General features: G+C 68.2%; 3 protein-coding genes across 3 annotated transcripts; 1 reads left to right on the plus strand and 2 right to left on the minus strand.

Moving 5' to 3' along the window:
- Positions 1-275: 275 nt before the first annotated feature.
- LOC122236503 (CACN subunit beta associated regulatory protein) lies at positions 276-2,790 on the minus strand. Its single transcript, XM_042977528.1, has one exon. It carries the CDS (start codon positions 2,675-2,677, stop codon positions 1,286-1,288), a length of 1,392 nt encoding a protein of 463 aa, XP_042833462.1. The 5' UTR covers positions 2,678-2,790; the 3' UTR covers positions 276-1,285.
- A 196-nt stretch (positions 2,791-2,986) lies between these two features.
- On the minus strand, positions 2,987-7,541 carry LOC102948780 (CACN subunit beta associated regulatory protein). The gene is given in 9 exon segments (XM_042977532.1): positions 2,987-3,324; positions 3,327-3,455; positions 4,630-4,840; positions 5,247-5,383; positions 5,559-5,734; positions 5,941-6,085; positions 6,430-6,494; positions 6,717-6,856; positions 6,955-7,541. Coding segments are annotated over 9 exon segments (1,356 nt in total). The 5' UTR covers positions 7,051-7,541; the 3' UTR covers positions 2,987-3,067.
- A 4,197-nt stretch (positions 7,542-11,738) lies between these two features.
- On the plus strand, positions 11,739-13,724 carry ATP5F1D (ATP synthase F1 subunit delta). The gene is given in 4 exon segments (NM_001290595.1): positions 11,739-11,923; positions 12,654-12,807; positions 13,305-13,393; positions 13,498-13,724. Coding segments are annotated over 4 exon segments (507 nt in total). The 5' UTR covers positions 11,739-11,782; the 3' UTR covers positions 13,621-13,724.
- Positions 13,725-14,447: the final 723 nt, after the last annotated feature.

Below are 14,447 nucleotides of genomic sequence, written 5' to 3' on the forward strand. Positions count from 1 at the left end.
TCTCATGGGCTTCACAGCCCCGGGGGGGCAGGCTGGGCTCTGCGGGTCTTGCCGGCTGGCAGGTGGTCGGGTGGTGGGAACTGGGGCTTCCGAGGGGGTCTGTCTTTGGCCACGCTGGACAGGAGTCCCCTCAGTGGTGACCGGTCTCCCCGAAGCTCCCCAGGGCCCTCGGCTCCCCAGTGCAGCAGCCGGGGGCCTGATCGCAGGACCCCGACCCTCTTTCCAAGTTCTCTGTGCCCCTGGGTCCCCAGAGAAAACCCGAACTAAAGCAAGAGTGTGCAGTAAATATTTATAATCAACCAGAAAACAAACACGAGAAACTCCATCACTGGATGGTACACAGACGGCACGAAGCTCCGAGGGGAGGGGCGGGGCGGGGCGACTCGGCCGCAGGCGAGGGCTGCCCCATCTTTTGGCAATAAATAAAGCTTGGGAAACTTGAAACCTTGGCCGTTTGGGTTTTGTGTCTTAAAACATGACAGAGTTCCGGCTGCTCTTTGGACGGTGCACCTGCAGGGCGGGCGGGTGGCCCACTCACATGCTTTGGGTGGGCGTGGGAACTCGGCGGGAGGGGGTGGCGGCGAGGCGTTGTTTATTGCTCGGAGGGGGCGCAGACTGCCGCGAGCACATGCCGCAGTGAGGTAAACAGCTTCAGGGGTTCGGCGGCTGCGGCCTCCACCCGACCTGCGCTGCAGAGCCGGCGCCGGCCGGCCCCGATCTCTCCGGAGCCCCGGGCCCTAGAGGGCCCGCGCGTGCGCCCTGGGAAGGCCTTCAGCGCGTGCAGCCCAGACACGCCTCGAGGCTCCACTGGTCCTGGCAGGGGCGCCCTGCGCATGCGCCGCCCCGCCCCGCCCGCCCCTGCCCCAGGGAGCAGGTCCTGCGGGAGCGCCTCCCGGTGCTCTGTGCCCGAGACGCCACCACTCAGGGGCTGCTGTCTAGGGTGGAAGGCAGGTGAACGCTCTCCCCGGGAGCCCGAAGAGGAGAGCCTGCCTCGCCCCCTCCAGCCGAGCCAGGGCCCTGCAGCCTCGCGCTTTGGGAAGCCACAGGGCACCTGCTAAGTGCCCAACGGGGACCGTGTGCGCGTGCCCACCAGAGGCAGCTCGAGGGTGTCACGAGGACGCGAGCACGCGCACGTGGGGGCGGCCAGAAGACCTGCGCGCATGCGCGCGCGAGGCCCCGCGGCCCCAGCGCTCGCGCCCCGGAGCGTCGCGCCCCAGGCGGGTCCCGTGGCAGGGGTCCCGGGCGGCGCCGGAGAAGCTGACGAGGTGGGTGCAGGAGGCAGGGCTTAGGCAGGGCTGTGGTCGGGAGACGTGGGCGCGGCGGCGGCCAGCGTGGGAGCGGTGGCGATGGGCTGGGCGAGGCGCGGCGGGAAGAGTCTGTCATCGAGGCCAGCCGCCAGCTTGTCCAGCAGCGTCCCCGGGGGCCCGACGCACAGGCCCGAGCCGGGGCAGGTGCTGCTGCCACCGCCGGGCTCCTCCTCGATGACCGGGATGGCGGGCGCGGCCGGTTCGTCGCCCGCGCGGCCCTCTGGGGGGCAGTCGACGCTGTCGCCTCGGCGCAGGGGCGCGCGCGTGGGGCGGGGGTCGGCCCCGAAAGGGGCCGCGGGCGGGGCAGGGGTCGTGGCGCGCGCGCCGGGGTCGCTGTGCTGCCGGCCGCGCTGCTGCCACTGCTTGCGCGTGTGGGGGTGCGCGCGCGCGCGATGGCGCGTGGCGCAGGGCAGCGTGTCGTCGAAGTGCGGGTCGTGGCGCAGGAACTCGTGGAAGAGTGCATCCGTCTTCTCGTCAATGCTGTAGTCGCGGCGCGGGGCGCGGCGGGGCCAGGCGCGCGGGCTGCGGGGCCGGACGGGCGCCTCGGTGGGCGCCGGCGCCCCCTCGAAGCTGGTGCCCACAGTGGCCGTGCGGCCGGCGCTGGTGAAGGAAGAGCGCTTCTCGGACGCGCTGAGGAGCCCGTCCTCGCCGGCGCCGCGGCCCTCAATGCTGGCGTAGCCGCTGTCCATCTGCAACAGCTTTCGCGGACCTCCCGCCTCGCTGTCTGCCGGCCGGGGGGTGGGGGGCGGCGAGGGCGGTGGGAAAGTGGGCACGGTGGTCCCGGAGCCCGAGCCCGAGCTGTCGCCGCTGCGCACCGAGTCGCGGTCGTTGCCACTGCTGCTGTGGTCCGAGGCGGCAGCCGCGTGCAGCTCAAGAGAGGCTCGCAGGCTCCAGATATCCCGGTAGGTGGTCTGGGCCTGCTCTGGCCCCGAGTCCCGCTCACCATCAGATTCCTGCTGCTGCTCAGGCCCCGCACCACCACTGCGCTCGGGGGGAGACTCGGGGCTCGCTCCTCCCGCGGCGCCCGCCTCCTCCGCTGCCTCTAGCCTGCAAGCCAGGCCGCAGCAGTCAAGAAGGCTGTGTGCGCCCCTGCACGTTCTCCCCAGCCACCCTGCCTCTGGGTCCGGAAGGGTGGGCGCCGGTGGGGACCCCCTAGGCTCGGCCAGGCTCTGCGGAGAGCGGATTTTAAGAAAATGCTGGCGGTCCCTGTTGCAGGGGGTGGTTTCTGGATCAACCCCAAGCCTTCCTGGCACCTGCCTTTCAATCGTGGCTTTTTTTTTTTTTTTTTTTTTTTTTTTTTTTTTACAGTATCTGACCCAAGCACCTGCTGGCGTTGCAGGTGGCTGGCGCCGCACCCACAGAGTTAACATTCCCCCGTGGCGCTCCCCTCTTCCTAACACCTCAGCGGAGAAGGAAGTGGCTGGGATGGACGGGGCCAGGCGGGAGTCCAGCTCGGCCCCTACTCCCCAGCGGGACTACTCAGGCAGCTTCACCACCCCAGCACCTCCGTCTGTGGGGCTGGGGGAGGGGGTACTGCTGGCAGAAGTAGCCACAATTTCTGAGAAGAGGCCATCCAGCCTTCAGGAACATGGGCAGGAAGGAAGGGGCAGCAGGCCACAGCGGACCCCTCGGGGCCGTGGACTCTACCAGGAAGCAGTAATATCCAAGCAGGCACACGCCCCTGGCAGCCCTGCCTGGGCAGGCGTCCTGTCCTGGCGACCCTGTGGCCATCGTCCAGGGCCCCACCTGCCCCTCTGCCCTTACCCAGTCTCCCCCAGTTTCCCTCTTCTGGTCCTTGCTGGAGAGGTGGCCCCAGTGAGGCAGTCTCCAGGAGGGACGATGGAGCTGGAAGAATGTGATAGGTCTGCAGGGTGGGGAAAGCCCTCCCCAGGCCACTTAGCGGGGGACTGGGTGGGGCGGGGGCCCACAGGTCCACCCCTGACGCTTCTATCTACTACAAAATACCTGCCGAGAGCGGGGGATGGGCTGGCGGGGCTGGCCAGAAAGGGACGGGGGGCGGGAAGGCCACCGTGTCGCCTGCGCTGGCGATGTACCGGATGAAGTCCATGTGGGGGGCGTCCCCCTCCTCCTGCTCGGTGCTCTCGCTGGCTGCCCGCTGCCGCTGGAAGTGGTGCCGCTTGGGGGAGCCTGTGCAGAGGAAGGCGCGTCAGCCTGCCCGAGTCCCTCCCGGCCCCGGGCTCAAGGAGCAGCCTGGGTCAGGGGTGCGCTGAGGTGCCGTGGCGGTAGCGGGACCCCCAAGCAGCTCTGGCCACGAAAGCATGGCCGGAGCAGGTCTGCACTGGACACCTGGAGGCGGGCGCCGCTGAGCTAAGAGGCAGAAGCCGGGACACGTGGGGGGAGGATGAGGGACAGGCTGGCGGGGGCCACCGAGGGGAGAGAGGGGAGGCCTCTTCTGCCAGCTCGACCTCCACCCACGGGCCCCCTGGAGGGCCTAGGCGAAGCTCTGGTGGGAAAGGGGGGGGGGGGCGGGGGACAGTCACCCGGCAAACAGGCCCCAGGCACTTGCACACCTATGCCTGACTCTAATCACCCTCGGGGACCACGGGCTCCGTCTCAGCTCCCAACGGCAGTGCGGTAGGCCGCCTTCCCCGCCCCGGAGCGCCTCGGCCAGAACTCGCTCCTCCTCCCCTGCCAGGCCCCGGCGAGGGGCTTGTGCTCTCTCCTTAGCTCTCCTGACCCCAGGACCCCCCACCTCCACAGCGCCGCCTGTCCCGGCTCAGCTCCCTTGGGCGCCGGCCTGTTGGTACCCGCCGCTCAGGGTGGCCACCTCCCCACCCCCGACACGTGCTCCTGCTCTGGGCTGAGGATAAGAAGGCCCTATAGCCAGGGCTCCACGAGACCAGAGGTCTACAGGAGGGAAGAGCTGCCGCGTGAGTTCAGGGGTGGGTGCACCACGGCTCGCGGGCCAGATGGGCCCACGACCTATCATCCCGAAGACCGTTTCGCACCGGCCCATCCCTGCGATCGCTTAGACACGCAGTCTGTAGCTGCTCCCACGCTGCCCGGCCAGACAGACCACGGATCCAAAACCGCTACGGTCTCGCAGCTTGCAGAAAAAGCTCACCCATCTCTGCCGTGGTCTGACGGTGCCCCTGCTTTACTGGAGCAGAGCGCACGGCCCAACCAGCTGTAAGCCCTGGGGCAAGATGCCCAGTGGCCAAGGCGTGCTGCTGGCCGGCCCGGGGCAGGTGCCCGAGGCCCCTGGGGAGCAGTGACCCCTCCCTGTGCAGAACCTCGCTCTGTAAGGCTGCCCGGGGCTGTACCCTCCGGGCCCTGGTCTCTACCCAGGGCCGCCGCTCACCTCTTGTGTCCAGACTAGATGCCCGCTGGCTGGGATCCAGCTTCCATTTCTTGACCTTGAAGTACGGGCTGGCCCCGTCCAGGCTGGTGTGGCGCCGCAGGCGGGTGAAGAAATGCAGGACAGGTCCTGCCCCGGAGCCTGGACCTGCCTCCTCGGGTCCCCCTGTGGCCCCCGACCCGACGGGCTTGGTGCTCCGGGCGCCTGCATCCGCCTGGAAGGAAGGAGGGAGGCGGTCAGGCACAAAGACCCTCCCAGTGCTGCCCCAGCCTGGGCCGCAGCTCTGCGCTCCCCCCTCCCCACCCCCAGTGCAGAGGGGGAACACACAGCTCTCAGCGGGTGGGTGGCAGCTGGACTAAGCTCAGGGGTTCAGCCAGGCGCTGGGCAGCTCTGTGGTCCCCAGCCCCGGACAGACGGGCTCCTGAGGACGAGTGTCCGAGAGCACACGTCCCTGGTCTGACGAGTGCCCCGCGCGCGTGTTCTACGCCCTGCCGGCCCCTCTCCCTCCCACGCAGGGGGACCGGGCAGGAGCAAGGGAAGCCATGGCAGGGGGGAGGCCACAGGCTGACCTCGGTCCTGGGGTGGGGCAGGGAGGGGAGGGGCCGCTCGGGGGCCCTCACCCAGGCGCCTTCCCCGGAGTCGCTGGACGCCAAGGGGCTGATCTCGAAGTCGGCAGGGCCCGCGGCCGAGTTGTAGGGGTCACCTGGCAGGGCGGAGCTGGGGCCCACAGAGCGGCCGGTGAGGGCCTTCCCCGGGGCTGGGGGAGGAAGCAGTAACAGGTCAAAGAGCACGGGTGCGTGAGGGGGAGCGCTGGACCCACAGCCCTCTGTGCACCCCGGCCAGGCGCCCCCTCTCTGTCCCGAGGTGCGGGGCCCAGCCCAGAGGGTGGGTGTCCCGCCCGCTGAGCACCAGGCTGGCGGCCGCCCGCACACTCACCTGGAATATGGCGAGACTGGCCTTGGGGGCGGCAGCGGCGTGGGGGGGGGTGGTGGCGCTGGCTTCACCCGAGTCGCACTCGTGGATGGTGATGATCTTGAGGGGTGGCAGGTGCAGGTGGGTGAGGCGGGCATTCTTCAGGTGGTGGAAGTCCCCCTCCGTCAGGGTGTACCTGTGCCCGGCACGCCTGCCCGTCACCACGCCAGCCGGCCCCCCCGTGCTCAGCCCGAACCCCCGAGCCCGCCCCTGCTGCCGTCCCTGTTGGTTTGGGGTCGGGGGCGGAAGGCAGGACCCGACTCCCAGGGAGCCCAATCGCAGGGCATCAGGCTCCCACCCCTCCCCAGGGACTGGCTCCCTTCGTGCTGCGCCACTCCTTACCGGCGCCCCTTGTCCTGTGACTTCCGACTCTGCTCAAACAGGGCTGCTTCGTTGAAGGACACCCGGCGGCCCGTGGAGCTGGTGGACAGGAAGCGCTCCGTCTCCGCGTCCTGGCCCTCGGGGTCCTCCCCCCTGAAGTCAGGGTCTGCGAGGAGAGCCGAGAGGGTGGGCCCCGGGCGGGCCTCGCCTGGTGCTGGACCGGCGACCGGCTGGGGGGTGGGTCGGGGAAGGGTCGAGGGGTGGGGCCCGACTGAGCGCTGGGACGGGGCAGGGGCGAGGTGGGCACTCACACATCCGCTCACACACTCACTCGCTCAGCACGCGCCTGTGAGCACCTACGCGGGCTCTAAGGAAACAGAGATGAGTCGGAATCGAGCTGCGCCCAGTCTGGTGGGGGAGACAGACAGACACAGCCGGTCAGGCGGCCCAAGGGGGCGGGCAGGAGGGCGGGCAGGTGGGCAGGGGTCAGAGCCTGGCGGGGCGCCGCACCTTGGGCTGGATGAGCGCTGCTGTCCAGGTACGTGGTGGTGGTCTTCTCTGCTTCCTCCATGGCTCTGGGGAGAGACCGCGGGGGGCCCCAAGGTGGGACGGGGCAGGCAGACAGTGCTGCCCGAGCTCCTCCCGCCAAGCCGCAGCCCAGGCAGCCCGCACTCACGCGGCCCCACACAGGCCCCCGGATGCCCGCAGAGCAAGCGCAAGCCGGCGCGCACGTCCCCCTCCTCCCCACCCCCCGCTGGCGCTCCCAGGGGGTCCCCACGGCTGGGTGGGCTGCACACCTGTTGAAGCGCCGGTGGACCTCCCAGCAGCGCCTGCACAGGAGCAGGACTCCGGACAGCACCACCAGAGTGCCACCGACAAAGAGCGACAGGACCACCACCAGCAGCACGTAGTTGTTGAGGATGGGGTCAGGCTCCGCCTGTGGGCCGGCAGGGGTCAGGACCGCTGGGGGCGGCCTCCGGAGGCCTGGCCCAGCCCGCCCCGCCCAGCAGCCCCACTCCGGGCCCCCTCACTCACGGTGGGGCTGCTGGTGGTGTTGTCCCACCTCGAGGTCAGGGCAGCCGTGGCGGCGGTGCTTGCGGCGGCGGTGGCCATGGTGGGCGTGGGCTGCATCTTGAAGCTAGGAGGAGGGGCCTGGGGGGGGGGGGGACAGGGCGTGCTCAGACCAGCTCCTCCGCCTGCTCTCCCTCCCGGCTCCCAGGGAGAGGGAGTGGGAGTAAGAGTCCACAGGGGGGCGGTGACTCAGGGAGAGGTGGAGGAGAGCCCCGGGGCAGCCCCCACCCCGCTTAGATCGACCCCGGGACCTCCGTTTCCCCCTGCTCAAAACGGGGGAGGCGTCTGCTCTCCACCACCTCCCCAGCCGGTGGGGCCGGCCCGGCGAGCTGGCCGGGAAGCCTGCCCGGAAAAGGGGAAGCACTCCTAGGAGGAATAGGGAAACTGAGGATGTCAGCTCGCTCCCGCGAGACCCAGGAGCCCTGCCTGCCCCCTCACGGGAGAGGAAGGGGCTGCCCCAGCGCAAGAGGCTGGTTCCGCGGTAGCGGTACAGGGACCGTGGAGGGGGGCGGAGGCACGGAGCTCAGGGACTACCAAGTCACGACTCCCGGAGGTAGCTGTCCCCCCCCCCCCCCCCCCCCCCCGGTGCTAGGGGGAGCGAAAAGGCCAAAGAAGGCGCATGTGTTCCCAGCCCTGAAGAATCTGGTTCCCATGGCGACCGAGCCAGCGGGCCGAGCGGGGAGGGGGAAGTGGGGGGGGGGGTTGCCAGGGAGCACTGGGGAGAGGAGGGGGCGCGGGGGAGGGAGGCCTCCTGCAGGGCGGCTTGAGCCGGTCCTGGGCGGCAAGATGGCTGCTGCAGCGGCCTCCCCGCCGGTGCCCAGCGCGGGGCCCGGCGCCTCGGCGGGCGAGCAGGCCAGCCTCCACCTCTGCCTGGCGCTAGGAGTAAACTGAGGCCGGGGACGGGAGCTCAGCCCTCGGCAAAGGGACTGCTCGCACGTTGCACCTGACGGCCCTCCCCAACGCCAGCTCCTCCCGGTGGGAAGGACCGGGGACTGCACTCCGGGATCTCAGGGAGCAGAGGCCGGGCCGGGATGACCAGCAGCGCTCAGCAGGCAGGGCGTGCGTTCGGTCCTTCCCCAGGGGAAAGAGGGAACCTGTACACAGGCTCCCGCGTCCCCGACGCTTTCGGGTTTAACCCCACTCGACAGCGGGGTAAAGAGGCCCAGAGACGGGGGGCGGTGGGCACTGGCGAAACCCAGGTGTTCTCAGCGCCGCGGTCCGAGAACGGCCCGGCTCCCGGGTATCCTCTGGGGGAGGGGGCGCGCATAAGTAGGTCGGGAAATGAGTTCCGGCTGTAGGGGGAGGGGGCAGGAGCGCAGGGACCGTGACAGGAGACCAGAAAAGATGGCAGGAGGCCGAAGGGGAAGAGAGGTGGACTCGCGGGGGTAGGCGGGGACCGGAGCCGAGGGCGGACGCTCCCCACGGGCCCGCCCCTGAGGTCCAGCCGGGCCTCCCCGAGCTCGCTCGCCACCGCGCCCATCCCCGCGCCCCCGGCCGACCCCGGGGACGAGCACGGCGAGCCCTGGAGGGGAGGCAGGAAGCCAGACTCCGGGCGCATCCCCGCTTCGGGCTAATCCCGGAGACTGGAGACGCAGACGCCATCACCCTCGCTGGATCTCACAGGGGAAACTGAGGCCGGGGGAGGGCGTGGGCGGGGGAATGTTCCTTTCCAGGCCGCGACGGGGGATGCAGGTTGCCTCCCCCACGCCCGCCCCAGCCCCCCACTCCCACCCCCTCCCTCCGGTCTCGCCGCCTCGCGGGAAGGGCCGGTGGTCCGGAGCCAGGTCGGGCCCCGGAGCCGGCGGCGATCGCGGGCCGCACGGCCCCCCCGCCTGCCCCCGCCCGCCTCGGCGTATCCCCGGGCCCGCCGCGCCTACCTCAGCGCCGGGGCGCGCGGCCCATGGGGGGCGGGCGGGCGGGCGGCTGCGCGGCGTTCCCGGCGGGCTCCGGTGCCCGGTGGCCGCGGAGCAGGCGGAGAATTTATGAATGGAGAGCGCGGCGCGCGGGGGAGGCAGGGCGCAAGAGGAGGGACCGCGCACGTGACCGCGTTGGCGGCGAGCCCGCTCCGACCCGCTGGGTGCCACCCGGTCCCGGGCAGACCGCCCCCGCCGCGCTCGCTGCCGCGTCTGGCTCGCAGCGCGCCGGCCACCGCCTCCCCTTCCCTTCCGGCGGGAGTGGGGGGCGGAGCCTGCGCTCCCGGACGCCCCCTCCCCACTCCGAGCCTCCCTCTCCCGCGGCCGCTGAGTCTCCACCCCCTCCCCTGCGGCACCGCTCCGGACCCTCGCCAGGGTCCGAGGGGCCGGGGGCCGGGAACGTAGGGGAGGAGACGGGTGCGTCGGCTTCCCCTCCTTCGCCTCCCCCAACTTGGGGGCCCCCAGGATGCAGTCTAGGCGGTGTTGGACACATGCCCCCCACTTTCTCCCCCAATGTGCTGCAGACATTGCGGGGTTCACCGGGCGCTCTGCCTGTGGGGACGAGCAATGGGCCAAGGTGCTGAGTGCCACCAGGGCCTTCGCAGCCCCGGGGTGACATCAGAACTACTCTGGCAGAAACTCCATGTCTGGTGAATCCCAAAGCTGCTCCCCCTTCTCCTCAGAGAATAGTGCTTCATCCTTCTAGATGCTTAGGACACCAGCCTGCACTGGCCTGGCCCGGGTCCTAGCCCAGCCCACCTGGCCCTACGCTCAGCACCCCACAATGGCACCTCTTTCTCCAGTGAAAACTGACACTGCCAGTCGAACCTCAGGGCCTTTGCACTTGCAGGTGCTGGGCCTGTCCGGCTCTTTCTCCACTCAGCTTCAAGATTCACTCCTTGGCCTCCTTCAACTCTCTCCCAAATGGCCAAGTCCCGTTACATCTCTTCATGGCTACCTTTGGTAACACAGCAACTCACACCCCACGTTTCAGTCCCCTGCTTCTTTCCACGGTCCTCGTATTGTCTGTTATTTGCTCCAGTGTATTGTGTCGCTCCTCACCCCTTCCCCCACTACAGGGGTGAGTTCCAAGTCAAGCGCTGGGTCCCCAGGGGCTTGCACACTGGAGACAAGAATGTGCTTGTTAAGCGGGTAAATACTCAGCAAAGCTGGCTTAAGCGAGTGGGAGCTGAATGTGCAAAGGACCTGAGGTAAGAAACACTGTTTGTAGCTCAACATGTGTTGGAAGGAACAAGGAAAGCCATCTTGTGGTTCCCAGCAGGAGAATGACCTGGTACCTCTGGCTGTGTGTGAAGGCACCTGCAGCGAGGAAAGGACAGGGGAGGAGGCTGGGGCCATGCAAACCAGTGATCGTGGCCATAGTGGCCCAACTGAGTGGACAGGTCCTGCCGATGGGTCCACTGGAGATTTCCAGAATCAGGCTGGGTTGGGGACTCGAGTAACAGGTGGTGCCTTTACCCATTGGCCACCCTGGAGTAGAAACTGGACAGAAATTGTCCAATGGATGGGTTCCAGGAGCCGAATGATTAGGCAGATTGGGCTTGCCTCCATGTGGGGGCCAGAGCTCTGGGAAAAGTTGGGCTGAACACAGGATGCACCCCTAGAAACGCGAGTAGGGCTTCCGTCTGCACACACACACACACACACACACACACACACACAGCGCCAGGATGTCCCTCACGGCGCTGGCCCAGAGGGGACGGGGGCTTGGGCACTAGGCCTGGGTCCTCCCTCGTTTGCAGGCCACAGGCGGCCGAGGCGCTGGAAGGCAGGGAGCCAGGGCGCGGACAGCCCCTGGGGTTGGGGAGCCAATGGAGCAACACCTTGACGCAACGACCCCGTCCAGGTGCGACACCACCGCTGCAGCCTGCATACCTCGCTCGGGAGCCAAGTCCCTTCCCGGCGTGGGCCCCAGGCCCGTGCATCCCGCACTCCGCGTTTTCCCTCAGACCAAGATGTGGGCCTGGGGGCCTGGCCTGGGGCGCCACCTGCGTGTGCGCGGGGGCGGAGTGGTGACGTCAACGCCGTGAGCGAGGCTGCGCGAGCCGCGGTGACATCAGCAGAGCCCCGGGCCGCCCGCGCACGCGTCCGTGCGTCACCGGCGCGCGGGGGCGGTGGCCGGGCGGGGCTGGGGCGAGCGCATCTCCGGTCGCGGGGCGCCCTCTGCTGGCGTCCTTGGGGGTTGTATTCGAGCCGCGCCGGCTGGCCGTCCCCGCAACGTCTGCGTCTCTGACAGTCCGCTGGCTGTCCGCTCCCGCGTTCACCCCCGCCTTCTGCTTTTCTTTTTCCTTTTTTTTTTTTTTTTGGAGTTTATTTTTAAGTCATCTCTGCACCCAACATGGGGTTTGAACTCACAACCCTGAGATCAAGAGTTGCATGCTCTTCAGACTGGGCCAGCCAGGCGCCCGTTTTTCTTGTTTAGTTATTTATTAACTTCTAACATGCTGTATGATTTGCGTATTCGTTACACTGAGTGTTAAACGTCCCCACCACCCCAAACCAGAGCCGGAATCTTGGTATTTCCCTTGATGGCTCTCTAGCGCCTGGCATCCGACGAGCGTCCCCCCAAATCTTGAATGCAAGTGACTCCTGTTCCGCGCAGGCTTCCGGTCCTCCCCCTTCCCCCCCCCCCCCACCTTACCACCGGCAGTCTCCTGGGACTGGAAGGCAACTACAACCCCCAGCATGCTATGCGCGGAGCTCGGCGCGTCGTTGTTAAAGTCGCCTGCGGTTTGCTGGGGGTCGTAGTTCGCGCGTGCGCCTTCGCCCGGACTCCTCTTCCCAGACGTCTCTGCGCGTCGTCCTCCTCGTCCTCCTGGTTGCCCGCTTTCGGCCGGAGTCCGTTCGCCGCCGTCGCCATGCTGCCCGTCGCGGTCCTGCGCCGTCCCGGCCTGCGCTGCCTCGTCCGTCAGGCCCGCGCCTACGCTGAGGCTGCGGCTGCGCCGGCCCCGGCTGCGGGCCCGGGCCAGATGTCCTTCACCTTCGCCTCACCCACGCAGGTTCGGACTCCGGTCGGGCTCGGGACCTCTCCTTGATCACCACCTCCAGTCGGGACCCGCTGTGGTCCGCAATCGGAGACCTCCATCCTTTGGGTTGTCGACCCTCATTTATCCCGCTCCCTGTGCCCCCTCCCCCGTGTGGTCCGAAATCCATCCCCAGGCCACCGCCTCCTGCTCCGGATCCGCGTCGGCGCCCCAGTGTGGTCAGGACTCCGGGGTCCCCAGCCTCCGAGTCTCGGAGATCCCTAACTCCCCCTCCAGGACCCCGGACCGATGCCCCCTCCACCTGTGTCCCTCCGAGAGCCACCCCCAACCCCTGTGTCGTTGACCCGCGCCCTACGCCTTTCCAAGTGGTGTGGAATCCGAGCCCCATAAAGCTCTCCGAGTTCCCGAGCCATCCACCTGGAATCCAACGCCCCAGGGCTGGACCTCACCGTTCGCCCCGTCCCGCAGAACCCCGAGCCTCAGACACTTGTTGTCTTGTGTCTTCCTGGGTTGGCGCGCTTCTCGTGCTCTTGGAGCGTTTCTGTGGGGACGGGCTCCGTCTGGATTTTATCTTCTGTGCACTAAGATGCTGCTAGAGATCCAAAACAAGTATGCGCGTCCTCGTGGCTGCTCCCGTGTGTGTTCTGTCACCGTTGGGTCTTGCCTTGGGCCGTTTCACTGCAGGGCAGACTGAGATCCGGGCGGGGAGGACTGGCCTGCAGGGATTCCCCGTGTGTTCTTTCAGGTATTTTTCAATGGTGCCAACGTCCGGCAAGTGGACGTTCCCACGCAGACGGGAGCCTTTGGCATCCTGGCGGCCCACGTACCCACCTTGCAGGTCCTGCGGCCGGGGCTGGTGGTTGTCCACGCGGAGGACGGCACCACCTCCAAATACTTTGGTGCGTGCACCGGGACGGGGCTGGGCGGGGCCACGTGCTTCAGCAGGCCCAAGTGTCTCGCTTCTCCGTGTGGACAGAAGCAGAGCCCACGAGAGAGACCAACCCGTGCCTCCAGTACCTTGTGGTGGGTCAGGGTCTCGGTGGGGGCCGGGCGTCTGAGAGGGAAGCCCAGTCCTGTCGCAGAGGAGCCGATGGAGAGGGCGGGGGCGGGTACTGGGTCCTAAGGAGAGCGTACAGCAGCACAACTCTGAGGTACAGCCGAGATGCAGACCCAGCGCCCCGCTCACCCCTGACCCTGGCTCAGCTGATGGGCTGGAGCTGGTGGGTGAAGGAAGGAGGCCCTGCTCCCCGTGTGCAGGTGCCAGTGGGCGACCATGGGCCCTGTGGGCATCTGCCTGTCTCCCGTGCTAGACCGCTCTGGAGCCGCTTCTGTGGCTCTGGCCGACGGGGTCCCCCGCACCTGAACGCGGAACCCTCACGTCTGTCTTCTCCCGTAGTGAGTAGCGGCTCCGTCACAGTGAACGCTGATTCCTCAGTGCAGTTGTTGGCTGAAGAGGCCGTGACCTTGGACATGCTGGACGTGGGGGTGAGTGTTCCAGGGGAAGCTGATGGACCCAGGAGGCCACATCTGAGCCGGGGGCACCAGGCGGGGTCGCTGCTTGGCTCTCACCTGCTACCCACTTCCTGCAGGCCGCCAAGGTGAACCTGGAGAAGGCGCAGTCCGAGCTGTCAGGGGCAGCGGACGAGGCCTCCAGGGCCGAGATCCAAATCCGCATCGAGGCCAACGAGGCCCTGGTGAAAGCTCTCGAGTAGGCGGTCCGCGGCCCTTGCCAGCGGGGAAACCGAGGCCCAGGACCGGACCGGGGATGTCCCGGGCAGGCTGAACCAGCTCGCGCGGGTCGTCTGATTGGGGGTGGGGAAGTGGGGAGAGAGGGGCCTCGAGCCACCTGGGGGATTCTTGGGTGGAGGGAGCGGTCTCGCCAAGAGGCCGCCAGGGGGCAGCGCACTGTCAGGCCTCCTAGCGAAGGGGGGCTCGGCTGAGACCCCGCTCTGCGTCTCACCCTTCCAGCCGCTCCCCCCGCCCCAACCCGACGTGCCAGCCACTTTCTCTCTAACCTTGTAGACTCTGCTGTGGAGCCCTCAGCTCCTAGTCCTGCCCCTGGGACAGCCCGCTCCCAGCTTGAGCCCCCCATTAAAAACCAGGGACCTGACTCGTGTATGCTGGTTTTGTCTCCTGCCTGGGCCTGTGGCTTCAGGACCTTGCCTGGCCTTTCCCGCAGTGCTCCTGTCCCCCCAGTGTGACGAGACGTTCAGTACCAGCCTCGGCCTCCAGGGTGTCGAAGCTGTGGCCCAAGAGATCCTTGAGGGTTTGGAGTAAACCGAGGAGCGGGGAGCTTACTCAGTGAAACCAGGGTGGGTGGTGGGCAGGGCGTTTGCCATCATCCCAGGAGGGTGGGTGTGGGCAAAGTTGCCAGCGGGGCCTGGGGACACAGGAGGCGGGGGCGTGGCCGCTGTTCCTGGGCTGGGCCTGGGCTGCTGGACAGCCCCCTGGGGCCCTGCCAGGTTTCAGGCTGCCCTGTGGGCTCCCCGGCCCGCCCCAGCCACGCTGGGAAGAGGCGTGCCCTGCCTGCTCCCACAGA

This window comes from Panthera tigris, chromosome A2 (assembly GCF_018350195.1).
Source record: "Panthera tigris isolate Pti1 chromosome A2, P.tigris_Pti1_mat1.1, whole genome shotgun sequence".
Taxonomy (NCBI): domain Eukaryota; kingdom Metazoa; phylum Chordata; class Mammalia; order Carnivora; family Felidae; genus Panthera; species Panthera tigris.

Bases quoted from the DNA above. Each gene is read 5' to 3' on its own strand.
- LOC122236503 (XM_042977528.1), bottom strand. From the start codon at position 2,677: ATGTTAACTCTGTGGGTGCGGCGCCAGCCACCTGCAACGCCAGCAGGT.